Source organism: Bubalus bubalis, chromosome 17 (genome assembly GCF_019923935.1).
Source record: "Bubalus bubalis isolate 160015118507 breed Murrah chromosome 17, NDDB_SH_1, whole genome shotgun sequence".
NCBI lineage: Eukaryota > Metazoa > Chordata > Mammalia > Artiodactyla > Bovidae > Bubalus > Bubalus bubalis.
In genome coordinates, this window is record NC_059173.1 from 67457397 (window position 1) to 67474794 (window position 17398).

At 38.3% G+C, this 17398-nt stretch overlaps 1 protein-coding gene across 4 annotated transcripts in view; it reads left to right on the forward strand.

Moving 5' to 3' along the window:
• ARFIP1 (ADP ribosylation factor interacting protein 1) overlaps positions 1 to 17398 on the forward strand; it is a 135563-nt gene that overhangs the window by 2051 nt on the left and 116114 nt on the right. For 2 of the 4 annotated variants that reach the window (XM_025268187.3, XM_006051681.4), the window contains exon 2: positions 17033 to 17112. The exons of the other annotated variants lie outside the window; for them this stretch is intronic. In XM_025268187.3, the coding sequence (XP_025123972.1) occupies positions 17035 to 17112 (78 nt within the window). In that variant the 5' untranslated portion in view covers positions 17033 to 17034. The remainder of the gene's footprint in view (positions 1 to 17032; positions 17113 to 17398) is intronic. 4 annotated transcript variants of the gene reach the window in all.

A 17398-nucleotide genomic window follows, 5' to 3' on the forward strand; every position in this document is an offset into this window, starting at 1 on the left:
TTTTCATTTTCTTATTTTTCATTTAAGGTATCTACTTCGGCCTTCAGCTTATTGAGAAAGGGCAAAGCATGTTTCAGTGGTGTGGTCCCTAAGTCTTTGGCATGCTGCTGCTCATCTTGACATCTCCTTTCTCTCCATATTACCTCTAGATTAAGAATAATGATAATTCTCTTTTGTGAATAAGTTAGTATCCTTCCAAACTTAATGTAAGTTTAGAGTGCATATTGAAATTTGCTGATTTGATGAAGTGTTTGTTGATCAAGGGTTGACCTTCTAAAATGTTTGACGCCTATTTTATAGAATGTTTAAACTTGAAGAGATCTATACATCTCATCATAGTCCATACAGAGTGACCAGTGTCTTCTGCTTAAAAATTAATTTTCCCTCTATCTAGCATCCTTACTTTGCGGAGTAGAGGGGGCGCGACAGAAAACATAACCTTTATAAAAAAAATCAACCATGCTAAATTAGTTTCCTTCTAAGGCAGTGAGGAAGCCAGAAGACTGATACCTGACGCCGTAACATCTGTCTGCCTGCTGTGGGCCGGGCACTGTGCTGGGTGCTTTGTGTGATCTCCTTGCCTCATCCCACCCTCAAAGCAGCCTTATAACTTGGCTGAGCTTTTCATTTCTGTAGATTAAGAGGGGCTTCTCAGGTGGTGCAGTGGTAAATAATCCTCCTGGCAGTGCAGGAGACGCAATAGACACAATCCCAAGGTCGGGAAGATCCCCTGGAAGAGGGCATGGCAATCCACACCAGTATTTCTGCCTAGAGAATTCCATGGGTAGAGGAGCCTGGCGGGCTACGGTCCATGGGGTTACAAAGAGTCTGGCACGACTGAGTGAGCACGCACACACAGATAAAGAAATTGGAACTAAATGATTAACTGAAGCTAATCTGCTCAGAATTACAGTGGTGGAGCCAGGATTGAACCTGGGTTATCTGAATCCAGACTGAGCTACTGAATCCAACTACTACTCCAGTGCATCTGTTCTTTACATCTTTTTTGGTACAAGTTGGAGGTATCTCACCTGATTTTCTCTCAGACATTAAGAAGGTCTCTTCCTTTATTAATTTTCAATAATTGAACCCCTGATTTCATGTCATATCAAAAAGTATGACAAAAAGAAATAAATTTGGAGGAGGCCTATGGAGTGTTATTTGATAGTTTTCCTATGGGGTAGATATAAATCTGTGTGTGTGTGAGTGTGTGAGATGACATATGAGGAGTGGAAAATGTGAAAATAAAGGCTTTAAGTAATAGACTTAGCATTGTAAGAGTCTGGAGGTATAAATACATTCCAGAATGATCAATTTGGGATGGGATAAGGAATAAATTGAGGATGGAGTAAGTAAATTTAATAGGGAATTTAAGAGAATATGGTTATGGATGAAAAACTAATGATACATGTACAGACTGGAGAGAGTAGTTCCACAAAATATGGACGACGATGACTTAGGGACTATAACGGTCTAAAAGTCAGATATTCACCAGCATTAGTTCTAGGAAATATGAAAAAAAAGACTATAAAACAAAGGAACTTGAAAATACTCTTGTCCTCTTTAGTGTCTCCTAACTTTGCCAGTCATGGAAGCCACTGAATAGCTCTTACAAATCCTCAGTTGTTCTCTACAAAAGCACACATTTTCGTTTTCTCTTTCCTTTGTGACTTTCTCTTTCATCTTCCCTCCATTACTTCTAAACTTTTGCCTTAAAATAGTTATAGGCAGGTGTTGCTGGAAATTGCTCAGATGTTTTGTGAAAATTTGGTAGCATCTCTGCCATATTGTCACCTGAGAGTTTTGTTTCATTTTTTGTGTATCTGTGTGGCGCTTCTGTGTGGCGCTGGACTCACAGCTCCTTGACGTCCAGGCTTGATCGATTTTGGTCCTTTGGGAGAACTGTGGCACGGCTGTCTTTGAAGCAGACTCGTGAGAATGACAGAGTTGCTGGCGAGACCCAAGTCAGCTAGAGGAAGGAAGCTGCCAGCTCCAACGTTCTGCCAACGTGAGATAGTGTTAGAGCAAGGTTTCCAAACTTCTCTGCATCGTGCACACATAAAATGATTATTTGTATGGCAGACTCCCTGGTTCCATGAAAGCTGAGGGGGCCAGGGAGTGGGGGGGGGGGGGGTCATGATTTCAGCACATCCATAATTTGTTCTTGGCACGTTGGTTGGAAAAGCTTTGTCCAAGAGAAGAGGAATATGGTATTCTGATAAAGTACTTTGTAAAATACCTGATAAGGGATGGATTCACATCCCAGGTAGAAAGAGTCCCTGGGGTTAAGCCAGGGGATATAACCTCTAGGATGGCTCTGTGTTTTGTTTCAGAGCTCTGCATTGAGTGTCTAGGATAGCACCAGGATGTGGAAGTCCATAACGGGCTAGGCATTATGCTTTATAGATGCTTTATGTGTTTTAGGAATTCTTATTTTGTGTTAAATAAAGAAACAGGTGTAGAAAGCAGTAGAAGTAATTAGTCCAACTAATTGGACTAATTAAAGGAGACTCACAAAGTTGCTTGACTCCAAAGCATGTACTCTTTTTCACTGTAGTGACTAAATGATTTTGTGACATTGTGGTTTCTAGTAAAAGTGTGCGACATTGGTGGCAGAGGGTGATGGTGGTGAAAGGGAGAAAAGCAAGAGGACTATGAAGTGTTTGTTTTTGGCAGCCTTGAAGTGGGGTTCTAGAGCCGATGGCTATCTCGTAGGATTTCCAGCATGTTGGGATGGGGATGGGGGAGAAGAGAACTGTGATCCAACTCAGAGTAACTGGAGCCGTTGGTGCTCCTCCTAACAAAAGGGCTAAAAATGTAGATCCTCTTCATGTTTGACTGAATGTAAATTGTAGATTGTTTCTTAAAGGTATGTTTATAGATTATTTTTGTTTTTCTGTATTTCCTCACTTTTCTGTACAGTGTATTATTTACTTTTAAAATTAAGCATATTTTCAGCATGACAACTAAGATATGTTCTTGAAATAAAAATTCAGATAATGAGCAAATGGAATGGAAGCTTCTACTTCTTTAATCCCTCTGTCCCTCACACCTGCTGTCAGTGAATTCACAAAGTAGATGTTGGGGATTGGATGAAATTCATGAGAAAGCTCTAAACTGCTGCTGTCTGACGGAGTAGCCACTTGCCACATGTGGCTGTTTAAATTAGTTGAGATAAAATAGGATGGGTAGTCTCCACTTTATTGCCCAGCACAGGTGTTGAATATTTCCAAAGACGTTGGCCAGCCCTGCTAAAACTTTCGCAGAAGGCAATGGCACCCCACTCCAGTACTCTTGCCTGGAAAATCCCATGGATGGAGGAACCTGGTAGGCTGTAGTCCATGGGGTCACTAAGAGTCAGGCACGACTGAGCGACTTCACTTTGACTTTTCACTTTCATGCATTGGAGAAGGAAATGGCAACCCACTCCAGTATTCTTGCCTGGAGAATCCCAGGGACGGGGGAGCCTGGTGGGCTGCCATCTCTGGGGTTGCACAGAGTCGGACACGACTGAAGCGACTTAGCAGCAGCAGCAGCAACTAAAACTTTAAAATACTATGTGGTTGGTGACATAATAAATATACCATTGAAATAAGATTTTTTAAAATATCTGTTTCGCGTGCTGTGTAGTTTTTGTTTTAGCTGGTGAGATATTACTGCCGTGTTTTTTCTCAGCTTTTTGTTTTAACTAAATCCAGATGGTCAGAGTCTAATATTTTCCTTGGATGTTTGGGGATTATGGTTAGCTGCTTTTCTAGGATAAAGATGTCAGCTTTTCTAAGGATGTGAGTGTTTTCTATCTCCTCTGAGGTCTAGATCTGTATATCTTACTTTAAGTTAGCACCTCTCTGGAATATATTAAAGATATCTCATATACAAGGTCTGAAACTAAACTGGTCTCTCTCTCACTCCCAACCCCCGCCCCAATATGTTTTTTCCTCTTTCTTTGTTTTTTATTTTAGTGAATGACTCCATTATCTTCCCAGTTGGAAAATCCAGGAAAGGAGGAGTGAACCTTGTTCACTCCTCTCCCTGATACGTCCAGTCTGTCAGCAAGTTTTTATTAGTCTTACTTTCTGAATATCTCTTAAACCTGTCTAGTGTTTCCCATTTCCACTACCACCACTTTAATTTGTTACCATAATCTTGCTTGAAATTTCTACAGGAGCCTTCTTTCTTGTTTACCCACTTCTTCAGATCATCTCTAATCCAGTATCCATCCTAAAGGCACAGTGATTTATTTTGAAACACACATCTGATTGTCAGCTCTTCCCTCCTCTCTCTCAATCTTTTTATGGCTTCTCATTGCTTTTGGGTAAAAACAAAACTCCGTAACAGCGCCTAGCCCTCCAGCCGTGACTCTTCGTTTCACCTGTGCTGGCCTTCACCAGTCCTTTGCACTAGTCTTGCTCTTGCATTGCACGGCTTTGGCACGTGCTTTTCTCCCTGTCTAGACCACTCTTTCTTTACTTTCGTTTTACTTGTTGGCTTCCAGCTATCCTTCACACCTCAACTGAAGTTTTGCTTCTTTAGGACATAATCTAAGCTCCCTAATCTAACCTGAGACAGTAACATCGTACACTTAGCACAGTTGCAGTTTATGTTTATATGTGTGATTGTATGGTTGTCTTTCTCTTCCACTCTCTCCATTTCCATGCAGACAGGGACCACATCTTTTTTTTTGGCTCAGTGACTCCCCCGGATCTGTCTAAGTTCCTGACACCTAAATATTGACTGAATTTCCAAGTTGATAGTATGAAAGATTTCAGTTTATGGAGTTTTGTAATATAGGATTTTAAATATAGATATTTATAAATATGGAGAAGGCGATGGCACCCCAGTCCAGTACTCTTGCCTGGAAAATCCCATGGATGGAGGAGCCTGGTGGGCTGCAGTCCATGGGGTCGCTAAGAGTCGGACATGACTGAGCGACTTCACTTTCACTTTTCACTTTCATGCATTGGAGAAGGAAATGGCAACCCTCTCCACTGTTCTTGCCTGGAGAATCCCAGGGACGGGGGAGCCTGGTGGGCTGCCGTCTATGGGGTCGCACAGAGTCGAACACGACTGAAGCGACTTAGCAGCAGCAGCAGCAGCATTTATAAATATAACAGTTAAATTGCCAGTTATAGTGTTTTTTCCAAGTGCAAGAAAATAAATTATTTTCATAGCATAAGTTTGTTTAATATTAACAAAGCAGTACATATTATATAATAAGAATACTATAGCACAATATTCTTTGATTATTTTATAATAAACTCTTATTTTAGAATAGTTTTAGACTAACAATTATTGTAGAAATAGTGTACAGATTCCTACGTACACTATTCCCAGTTTCCCACATTATTGACATATTACATTAGTATGGCACATTTGTCGCAATTCGTGAACCAGCATTTACACATCATTAACTGATGTGTGTGGAGATGCCTCAGTTTTCTCCTCACGTGCTGCTGCTCTTGCAGGACTCCACCCTGGAGTAAATCCACAGTTTAGTTGTCGTGTGTCCTCTTAGCAGTTTCTCGTGAGGACGCCTTGTTTTTGATGACAGGGTGATAGTTTTGAGGATATCAGGTCAGGTGGTTGTAGTGCCGTGTGCTCAGTTGCTTCAGTCGTGTCCGACTCTCTGCGACCCCGTGGACCATGGCCTGCCAGGCTCCACTGTCCATGGGATTCTCCAGGCAAGGATACAGGAGCGGGTGATTGTAGATTGTGCCTCAGCTGGGGTTTGTGTGATTCTTTTCTCATTATTCAACCAGGTAATGTGTGTTGGGGAGAAAGACCACTGAGGTGAAGTGCAGTTCTTGGATCAAGAGAAGATACTGTCAGTCTGCCTACCATTGTTGATGTTAACTTTGATCACCTGGCTTTTGACAGTGTCAGCTCTGTACATTGTAAAGTTGCCCCCCTCTGTATATTGTACTTTTTAGAAGAAAGTAATTATATGAAACGCACTCTTAATGTGTGGGATATTATGTTCTACCTCCTTCACAGTGGTATGTACATAAATTTGGGGGATTTTTCTGCAAAGGAGATTTGCCTCTTTTCTCATATTTATTTATTCAATCATTTATTTACATCAATATTGATTGATTCTTGGATATTTTATACTTTGCATAAAATCCAGTCTTACTTTATACAGTAATATAGTATATAATCCAGTATTTATTAATTTTGTTGCTCAGATTGTTCCAGCTTTGGCCTTTAGAAGCTTTTTCAGTTGGTTCTTATATTCTTTTGAGATTTTTTTTTTTGTTGTTCTGTTCTGGTGGGGTTTTTGAAAAAAGCGCATTCTTCCTTTCCAGCAGTATGAGATGCTCCAGGCTCATCTTGTATATATCCTGCCCCAGTCCTAGAATCAGCCATTTCTCCAAGGCGCTCCGGTGCCCTTTATTGGAGAATGGTATTAGAAACCAAGATCTGGGCACTGTGTGTGCTCACCGTTGCTAGGGTTGCTTCTAAGAAATATGCACTGATTTGTGTAAAGACACATATCTGTCTATTTCTATATAGCTATCTGTATCTATATTACTAAGCTGTACCCTGATGCTGGGAAAGATGGAGGGCAGGAGAAGGGGACGACAGAGCATGAGATGGTTGGATGGCATCACCGACTCGATGGACATGGGTTTGGGTGAACTCCGAGAGTTGGTGATGGACAGGGAGGCCTGGTGTGCTGTGGTTCATGGGGTCGCAAAGAGTCAGACACGACTGAGCGACTGAGCTGAACTGTTTCTTAGATTGTTTTCTCTGAGCTTTTTCCTATTGAAAAAATTACCTGTGAATATTGAGGGGTTTATTTTATATGGTTTTGGAAATGAATAACAGAACTAAAGGAGCTCTCCAGTTTGCTTGCTCCACTTCACTGCTAGTGTTCTGGACCTTAGCTAGCCATCTGTGAAGAAGGAGGCCGCAGTACATTGAATGATTCAGAGTTTATTTACAACTAGTTTTCTTTTCAGGGAGTAATTTAGCTTTGAGAGTCTTATCATTTGACTTCTCATTAGTTCCTCTGTAACACAATCTGAATGGGGCAAATAAAAAGACTTCTCCAAACTGATAATTTTGTCACTCGGTTAGAAGTTGGTGATAATGATGAGGATGAAAATTGTTGAGTCTCTGTTATGTTGATTTTTAAATTGTTTCTCATTACTATATACAATTGAGAATTAACTATATTTTGTCAGAGTTTTCTACTTTTGAATTGTCTAGACTGTGTGTTTATCTTAATGAGCAACATGAACTGAATTTATTACTACCTAAAAGGACTAATGTGTGTCTAACAACATAGCTTTTATAGATACCAGATAGTTGTTGACATAAAGACAGCAGTATAATACGTATATATATGATTTTTTAAATCTTATTTGATTATTCTACTTATGAAAGAAAGTGTAATATACTTTGAACATATTGTATGGTAAACCACTTTGAGTTCAACATCATTTGTGTTGACTGTAGGGAAAAGGATTTTCCTCGTAGGTTAAGGAAGCTATCGTCATAAAAAAAAAATTACACACTATTTTAGATTGTTTTGACTAAGAAGACTAAGTTTTTAGCTTTATAATTTTTTTATTGTAAACCAGTCAGTGCAACTTGAAGATTAATATTGAATTATGAAATAAAAACAAATCTTAACCATTCTCTTTTATTTATCCATGAACAAGAAAAGATAGATGTATTTCCATAGATTCTATCTAGAGCAAAAGAAATAGAGCCACTCTATTTTAATCAGTAACCAGTCTCTGAAATCAGTGACATACTCTTTGTCTAGAGAAGTTAAAGCAAGTTCAGATGAAGCAAGCCCAGGCTTTGCTACTGACTGCCCTCAAGTTTCTATTACGTACCTCACTAGCATTGTCCTTGAGTTCCAGCAGAATTCCTTCATAATTATTTACAGTACTTCTCCAACTTTTTCACTAACGTAATCTACAAAGAATATCTCTTCAGATAGTTGTTTGGAGACTCATATTTCATCATAAAAATTCAAGAAGTTTCTTAGACGGCTTGTATGTATTTTATTCAAGTAAATTTTGTTTTAGATTCCATGATAGCATACTTATTTTCATTCCAAAAATGTAGATTCTCCTCCACTGTGCTGTGCTCTGTTTATCCTGTTTATGTCTGCTGTGCTTATATTTGCTTTCCTGTGCCTTGAGCATACCTTTTCAGATGCCCTGTGATATGTGAGTACCTTAATTTGAAATGTTCATGTTATAATTTCTGTTCAACTTTCTTTCTTTAGTATTATACTTCTAAATCTTTAACTCCTCAGCATTATGGTGATTGTAAATGCAGTTTTTTCTTTTCTGGTTTCCATGGAGTCTTGTGTTTCTTTTTATCTTCCAGGGTCCTGGCAAATCTCTGCCTTCCAGTCCTCTCTTTCCTGGGTCCTGAGAAAGATCCTGAATGCATTTAACAGTTGTAGGATATTGAATTCTCCCTCTTTAAACTCTCCTGCATTGGGACAGGTCCTTCACCACTGAGCCATCAGGAAAGCCCAGATATAGAACTGGTCTATTCAGTTTGTAGAAAACAAAATGTGATTGTGATAATAAATTAAAAGCAACTCCAAACAGTGGGATGAAGTATAAACTTTATGTAACATTAATTATACATTTTTACAGATGCTAATTAGTAATTCACTTTATAGATCATTGGTTCTTACAAACTCATTAGTTAATGAATGCTGCTACTGCTGCTGCAAAGTCGCTTCAGTCGTGTCCAACTCTGTGCGACCCCATAGACAGCAGCCCACCAGGCCCCGCCGTCCCTGGGATTCTCCAGGCAAGAACACTGGAGTGGGTTGCCATTTCCTCCTCTAATGCATGAAAGTGAAAAGTGAAAGTGAAGTCGCTCAGTCGTGTCCGACTCTTAGCGATCCCGTGGACTGCAGCCTACCAGGCTCCTCTGTCCATGGGATTTTCCAGGCAAGAGTACTGGAGTGGGGTGCCATTGCCTTCTCCCAGTTAATGAATACTTCTGGTCAATTTATAGAAGTAGAGCCCCAGAGATGACAAGATATTTTTGGCATCCAGTATAAACCAGCCTGTGAAGCTTCAATGTTGATGGTAGTTTTGAAATAATGATTTATCGTTTTGAGGATCACTGTTAAAGATAACTTTAAGTTCATGTAAAGATCAGAAAACATATATCTTAAATAGCACGTATTGCAAGTCACTTTCCCCCCCCAATCGTGTTTTATTTTTTCTTCCAGCTTTTTTGAGATATAATTGACATAAAGCACTGTATAAGCTTAAGGTGTACAGCATAATGATTTGATTTACATGCATCATGAAGTGATTGTCACAGTAAGTTTAGTGAATGCCATTATTTTTAAATCTTGTCATTCGCAGTGTTGCCAGTTATTAAAGTTATGAACAAATGAACTTCTAAAAACTGTGAAGGTTGGAACATTTAAATAATATGAATGAAACACAGACATAGTACCTGTCTCTGTAGTTCTCAGAAATTTGATTCCCCCTTTCCCTATTTTTTTTATACTTAGCAGTTTATTATATATTAATAATAAAGGACATGGTAAAGGACCCAGATAGATAGCCAGATGAAGTGATATATTGGACAAGATCTGGAATGATTCTGAGAACAGGAGCTTCTGTCCCTGTGAGTTAGGGTGTTCCATGATTCCAGGACATGGATGTGTTCACCACAGAATTTCTCCAAACCGCCTAGTTCACGGATTTTTGTGGAGACTTCCTCACCAGGCCATTTTCAGTTGTTACCTCTGTCTCTATGTCCTCTCACCTCTGAAAGTTGCAAACTTCTAACCATGGCGTGGTCATTCCGGTAAGCAGCCCCCATTCTAAAGCTGTCATTTGGTCTTCTGAGCTGTGTAATAAGGATATGTTTTCCTGTTTGGTGCTCCTGGTTCATGCACGGGAGCAGATGGTAACTCCTGAAAGTAGCAGCAGCAAAAATGAACTCCCCTAGCTTTCTTCCGTTTTCCATTCCACGCGCCACTGTTTCTGTGGGTTCCTTCCTTCTTTCATTTTTTCCTCTGTGGGACAGGTTTCCTCCTCCTGTCTGAGGGTAATTCCTCTAACTTTGCTCAGACTTCTTTACTGTTCTTAAAAAACTCTTATTTTGATCTCATTTTAGACTTGCAAAAATAGTAGTTTCCTTACACTTCTTACCTTCTTCCCCTGATGCTCACATAGCCGTAACATAATTATCAAGAATAGGAAACTAACATTGATATAATATTATTGACTAAACTACAGCCATTATTAGAATTTCACCAAATTTTCAGCTGACTGTCCTTTTTCTGTTTCAGGATCCTGTCTAGGAACCCGCATTGAAATTAGTCATTTCTCCAAAGTCTCTTTCAATATGTACATTTCTCACACTTTCCTAGTCTTTCATGACCATGTCACTTTTGAAAAGTACTGGTCAAGTATCTTCTAGAATGTTCCTCAGTTTGGGTTTTTCCAGTGTTTTCTCATCATTAGACTGAACTTCTGCGTCTAGGGGACAAATACTGCAAAAATGATGTTGTCCTTCTCAGCTCAGCATCTTAGGGATTATGCTCTTGGTATGTCTTACTACTGGTGATTACTTAATCACTTTGAGAGAGATCTGCTGAGTTTCTTCACTGTGAACTATGAGTTCTACATTTACTGTCTGTCTGTCTTCAGTTGAGTAGTTATAGGAGATACTTGCAGATTATGTAAATTCTGTTTCTCCTCAAACTTGCCCTTTTATTTTAACATCCGTCTGCAACACTTACTACTGTGATGTTTGCCTGGTGGGGATTTCTGGTTTTCTCTTTTCTATGCTCATTAATTGGAGAAGGAAATGGCAACCCACTGCAGTATTCTTGCCTGGAGAATCCCATGGACAGAGGAGCCTGGTGGGCTACAGTCCATGGGGTGGCAGAGTCGGACACGACTGAGCGACTTCACTTCACTTCACTTCATGCTCATTAATGAAAATTCTCGTGTGAGGAATTGTCACTTCACCCCATTTATATTTGATTGTTTTTTTATATCAGTGTGGACTCATTAGTATTTGTTTTATTATGTGAGTTCAAACCTAGTACTATCATGATTTGCTTTGTTGCTCAAGATGTCCCAGCAGTGGCCATTAGGAACTCCTTCCGGTTGGGTCCTTTATTCTCTTGGCAAGTCCCCTTCTTTTATTGAATTTTTTTCTTATTTCTGACCCCAGAAAATGTCCCAGGCTCATCTTGTCTTGTCCTTATCCCAGTCTTAGAGTCGTCTACTTTTCCTTAAGAACGGTGGTTCCTTTTATTGGAAAACAGTGTTTAGGGACTGAGTACCAGATGGCATCATTGTTACTGGGTATCACTGCTTCTAGGTCCTCTCAGGGGACAAAGCTGGGAGGCCAGTACATACATGCATATGTGTGTGTATAACATACATACACAAATACATACACATATATTAAAAACAATACTGATAACTATTTCCAGTCCAATACAACAGTGCTTATTTAGCATTTCTCTTTTCTTTGTAATTTTTTCTCCAACAGTGAGAAACTTAAGTTTTTAGTACCTACATTCTGTTAGCGTATTTGTTCTGTTCTGTTACACGCATAAAGTAGTTTAAGAATTATTAACGTGTACCCCTGTGAGAAATACTGTATTAATAGGCTTTGTATCTAATTCTCTCTGTCTTTAGCCTCATGGTGTCCAGGCAGGATACTCTTTTCTCCTGCCTTTCCTTTCTCTCGCCGCAGTTCTTCCCCTCCCCTCTCTCCGCTTTTTTCTCCTCCTTCTCCCTTTGCCCATCCTTGTTTCCCCCGTCCGTTTCCTGGGTTATTCTTTTTTAATACAGTTAGTTTCATTTGTTATGATTTTATGCCATTTGAATTTCTCTCAAAATGACTGTGGTTCTAAGAGTCAGAATTATTTAAAACTAAATATTCAAAGGGTTGTCACTTGTTCCTTATTCCTGCTACCCTGGTCCCATTTCCTAGTTTTTCGCACTCCTTTCTCTCCTATTCCCTGTAGGTAATCTACCTCCGTAGTCTCTGGTTTATTGTATTTTTGTTCCAGTGAACAGAAACATGTATCCTCATGTATCCTTTCTGTTCTTACATTGAGACAGCGTATCTATAGGTACTTTTGAACTTTGCTTTTTTTGGCTTTTCACTGTGTCTTGGAAATTACTGCATATCATAGAGATCTTCATTTTTTTCAACAGTGTACAGTACTCCCTTGTCTGGATGTGTCATAGTTTATTCAGTCACCTTCCTATATGTAGACATTTAGGTGCCTTTCCCCCAATACTTTACGTTTATGAAGAATGCAGCAGTGTGTCTGTAGTTTTATATTGCTGGGGATGCATTCCCAGGATGTATTCCTGGAAATGGACTGCTGGGTTCAAAAATGAGTGCGCGTGTGATTTTGTCAGGCGTTACCCAAGTTCCCTCCAGAATGAATGTACAAGTTTGTATTCCCAGCAGCAGTGTACCTGAGTGCCTGTTTCCTCACATCCTCAGTAACACAATGTTTTGTTATTTAAAAAATTTTGTTTATCTAATAGATGAGAAATGGTATCTCAGTGTTGTTTTAACCTGAATTTCTCTAACATGAGTGAATTTGATCATTTTTTGTATTTTAGAGGCTATTTTAATCTTTTTTTGTGAATTGCCTGTTCATGTCTTTTTCCTGCTTTCTGTTTTTTTGTTTTCTTCCCTTTGTTTTTAAGAGTTCTTTATGTTAGGACTATTAACCTATTGTAGCGTATGTTATAAGTATTTCCCTAGTTTTTCAGTTGTCTTTTGTCTTTTTAACACTTGTGTTATTCAGTTTTAAAATTCTTATTTAGTCAAATTTATCAGTTTTTAAAATTGTCTCTAGATTCTTAGGAAATTTAAAGTACAACTCATGTATGTTTTCTTTTAGCAATTTATTTGAGTTTTCATCCTTTATATCTAGATTCCTAATTCATTTGAAGTTTATTCTTGTGTGTGGTATGAGATATGGATCTAATTTTGTATTTTTCCAAATGGCTACCTAATTTTCCTGGTATTATTTATTGAGAAGTCCATTTGTAATTAAGTGATTTAAGATGTCACCTTTGTTATATATTAAATTTTTGTGTGTATATGGTCTAACTTGGCTTTTTATTCTGGTCTCTCTGTTTATTCTTGTGCTACTGCCATACTGCTTTAATTATAGATGCTTTATGGTATGTTTTAATGTCTGACAAATTGAGTCCTCTTGTGATTTTCCTTTTTCATTGTTTTCCTGGCTATTATTACATGTTTGATTTTTCCATATCAACTGTAGTTTAACTTGTCTAACTATAATTTAACTTGTTATATATTTTTCTTGTATTGCATTGAATTTGTAAATTAAGTAAGGAAGAAATGACTTCTTTTAATATCATCATGGTCTTCCCTGGTAGCTCAGTGGTAAAGAATCTGCCTGCAATGCAAGAGATGTGGGTTTAATCCCTGGGTCAGGAAGATTCCCTGGAGAAGGACATAGCAATCCACTCCAGTATTCTTGCTGGGAAAATCCCATGGACAGAGGAGCCTGGAGGGCTGCAGTCCATGGGGTTGCACAGACTTGGACACGACTGAAGTGACTGAGCGTGCATGCACATACAACATCATCATGGCTAAGAATACCATCTGTCTTTTTGTTTGCTCAGTCTTCAGGGTCTTAGCAGTTACGTGTAAACATTTTTTTCATATAGACTTTATACATTGTTTAATTTATTCCTAAGTTATTTAATCTTCTTTGTTGTTGTTATTGTAAATAGGATTTTTCTCTGCCGTTAAGTCCTCTGATTATTACTTTTCAATATTATTTCAAAAATTATCTGTTTTATGTACAGTAGTCTGTATATGTTAACCCCAAACTCCTTTTGTATGTTAATTTTATATCCTACTTTTTCACTAAATTCTTCTATTTTTTACTTAGTTTTAGCATTGATTTTTTGGAGTTTTTCAGGTGTACTATTATATGATCTGCAAAAAGAAATGTTTACTTCTTTATGTATCTTATAATTGATTTTTCTTGTCTCCTTGGATTGGCTAATACCTCTAGTTCAGTGTTGAATAGTAGCAGAGATGGTGGGTTTTTGCATTGTTCTTAGTCTTAATGGAAATGCCTCTGTTATTTATTAAATAAGATAATGGATTAAAGCCTGTATTGTGTTGAAGATGTCTCCCTTAATTCCTTCTTCCTTGATGATTGAATTGTGAATGGGTGTTGAATTCTGTCAGTAGATTTCTCATCTGTGTAGAAAACCATGTTTTTCAGCTTAGATTAATGAATATATTATATATTAAAAGATTTTCTTAATTGAACAGTCTTGCATTCCTGGGATAAATCCCACTTGTTCGTGTTGTATTATTTTCTTATTGTGGTACTGGATTCAGTTGGCAAGCAGTAAAATTGTTTAAAGAAGGAAATGGCAACCCACTCTGGTATTCTTGCCGGGAAATCCCATGGACAGAGGAGATTGGAGGGCTAAGTCCATGGGGTCACAAAGAGTCAGATATGACTGAGTGACTGAGCATGCACAAAAATTGTTCCCTCCATTGTATTTCATGAGTTTTTTGGTTTCTCTGTTTCTCTGCATTGTAGTACCTGATGTGGTATTTTGTGCTTATTTATCTATCTCCTTGATTAGATTCAAAGTACGGTCACCCTTGGTATCTGTGGGGCATTGGTTCTTTTACACTCTCAGATAAGAAGGCGCTTGTATAAAATGGTACAGTATTTGCATCTAACTTATGCAAATACTCCCATATACTTTAAATCATCTCTAAATTACCTATAATATGTTATTGTTCACTTGCTAAGTTGTGTGTGACTCTTTGTGACCCCATGAACTGCAGCATGCCAGGCTCCTAATATGTATTTAATATGTACATACGTATATAATATGTACACGTTTGTAGTATATAATGTAATGCAAATGTAAATGCTATGTAAATATTTGCTGGTGTATGGCAAATTCAAGTTTTGCTTTTTGAAACTTTCCGAAGGGTTTTTTTTTTTTCCTTTTTTAAAAATATTTTCAATCTTTGTTTGAACCTGCAGATATGGAGGACTGACTACTCGTTTAGCTTGAATTAGATTTTACTTTTCTATCTCCTTACTGTTGTTGTTCAGTAACTAAGTCGTGTCCGACTGTTTGAGACCCGATGAACTGCAGCACATCAGGCTTCCCTGTCCTTCACTGTCTCCTGAAGTTTGTTCAAACTCATGTCCATTGAGTCAGTGATGTCATCCATCCATCTTGTCCTCTGTCACCCCCTTCTTCTCTTGCCCTCGATCTTTCCCAGCCTCACGGTCTTTTCCAGTGAGTCAGCTCTTCACGTCGGATGGCCAAAGTCTTGGAGCTTCAGCATCAGTTCTTCCAATGAATATTCAAAGTTGATTTCCTTTAGGATTGACTGGTTTGATCTCCTTGCTGTCCAGGGGACTCTCAAGAGTCTTCTCCAGCACTACGGTTCAAAATCATTAATTTTTTGGTGCTCAGCCTGCTTTATGGTCCAGCTCTTATATTCATACATGATTACTGGGAAAACCATAGCCTTGACTATGAGGACCTTTGTCAGCAAAGGGGTGTCTCTGCTTTTTAATATACTATCTAACTCTGTCATGGCGTTTCTTCCAAGGAGCAAGCATCTTTTAATTTCATGACTGCAGTTACCATCTGCAGTGATTTTGGAGCCCAAGAAAATAAAAGTCTATCACTGTATCCATTGTTTCCCCATCGGTTTGCCATGAAGTGATGGGACCAGATGCCATGATCTTTAGTTGAGTTTTAAGCTAGCTTTTTCACTCTCCTCTTTCACCTTCATCAAGAGGTTTTTTAGTTCCTCTTTACTTTCTGCCATGAGTGGGGTCCTCTGCATATATGAGGTTGTTTATATTTCTCCCGGCAATCTTGATTCCAGCTTGTGCTTCATCCAGCCCAGTATTTCACAGGATGTACTCTGCATATAAGTTAAATAAGCAGGGTAACCATATATAGCCTTGTTGTACTCCTTTCCCAATTTTGAACTAGTCCATTGTTCCATGTCCAGTTCTAACTGTTACTTCTTGACCTGCAGACAGGTTTCTCAGGAGACAGGTGAGGTGGTCTAGTATTCCCATCTCTTTAAGAATTTCCCACAGTTTGTTGTGATCCATACAGTCAAAGGCTTTAGCGTAGTCCGTGAAGCAGATTTTTTTTCTGGAATTCTCTTGCTTTCTCTCACTAACGGATGTTGGCAATTGATCTCTGGTTCCTCTGCCTTTTCTAAATCCACCTTGTACATCTGGAAGTTCTCGGTTCACATACTGCTGAAGCCTGGCTTGAAGGATTTTGAGCATAATCTTGCTGGCATATGAAATGAGTGTGATCGTATGGTAGTTTGAACATTCTTTGGCATTGCCTTTCTTTGAGATTGGAATTAAAAGTGATTTTTTTTTCTAGTCCTGTGGCCATTGCTGAATTTTAATTCTTTATTTGCCGTTGGCATTCTCTAATGTTGTTGAACAAGTTAGAAGCAGAAATCGCCTCTTAAAGTTGTACTGAATGAAATCTGATTTTAGTGTTTGATTTTGACAGTGAGCAGTTACATTTGTGACAGTATTAAAGAGCACTGGCCAGGGAACTGGAACATGTCTAAGTTCTAATCTGAAACTTTGATTTTATGTGGGCCATAAGTAAATAGTATTTTGGCTTCATCTTTTGATATCGTGACATCTTTGGATATCAGTTTTTTCATCTGTCAAATCAAGTGGACACTCTGATCTTTTGACTTGTTTCATATCCATAAGGATTAACTGAAATTATTTTTTAGTCATTGAAGTATGTATTTTTACATTTTGCATAAAAACTTTTCCTAAATTTTTGTTTTAGAATCACTTACCTGTTACAATCAATAGATACTCATATGATTGTAGATAGTTTTGCAAAACACATTCTGACTGTAAATAAATAATTTATGTTGTGGAATGTTTGTAAGAATATCAGTGAAGTGATACAGCTCTCTTAACTAAATTATTTAATGTGTGCTTAACACATTTTACTTTTAGGTATGTCTGACTGCAGCAATGATACTTCAACTCTTGGTACATCTAAACCAGCCACAGAAGAAGTCAAGTCTAGTTCTGAGGTGATTGGGTGATATTTATATTGTTTTTTAAAGTCAACCCATATCAATCAAGTTTAGACTGTCCAAATTGAGTTAGTTTGTCTAACCATGTGCCGTTCTAAATAAACTCTTCTACACATACAGACACAGGAAAGGGGTGGGAAGAAAGAGAGCCATTTCTTCGTAATTGTAAGTCAATTATCATTTGCCTTTGGGCATATGAAATTCTACAATATACTTGTCCCATAAAAATGAAATAAAAGTCGAGTCAAACTATAGTTTTAAATTTAAATATGCAGTGAAGTTT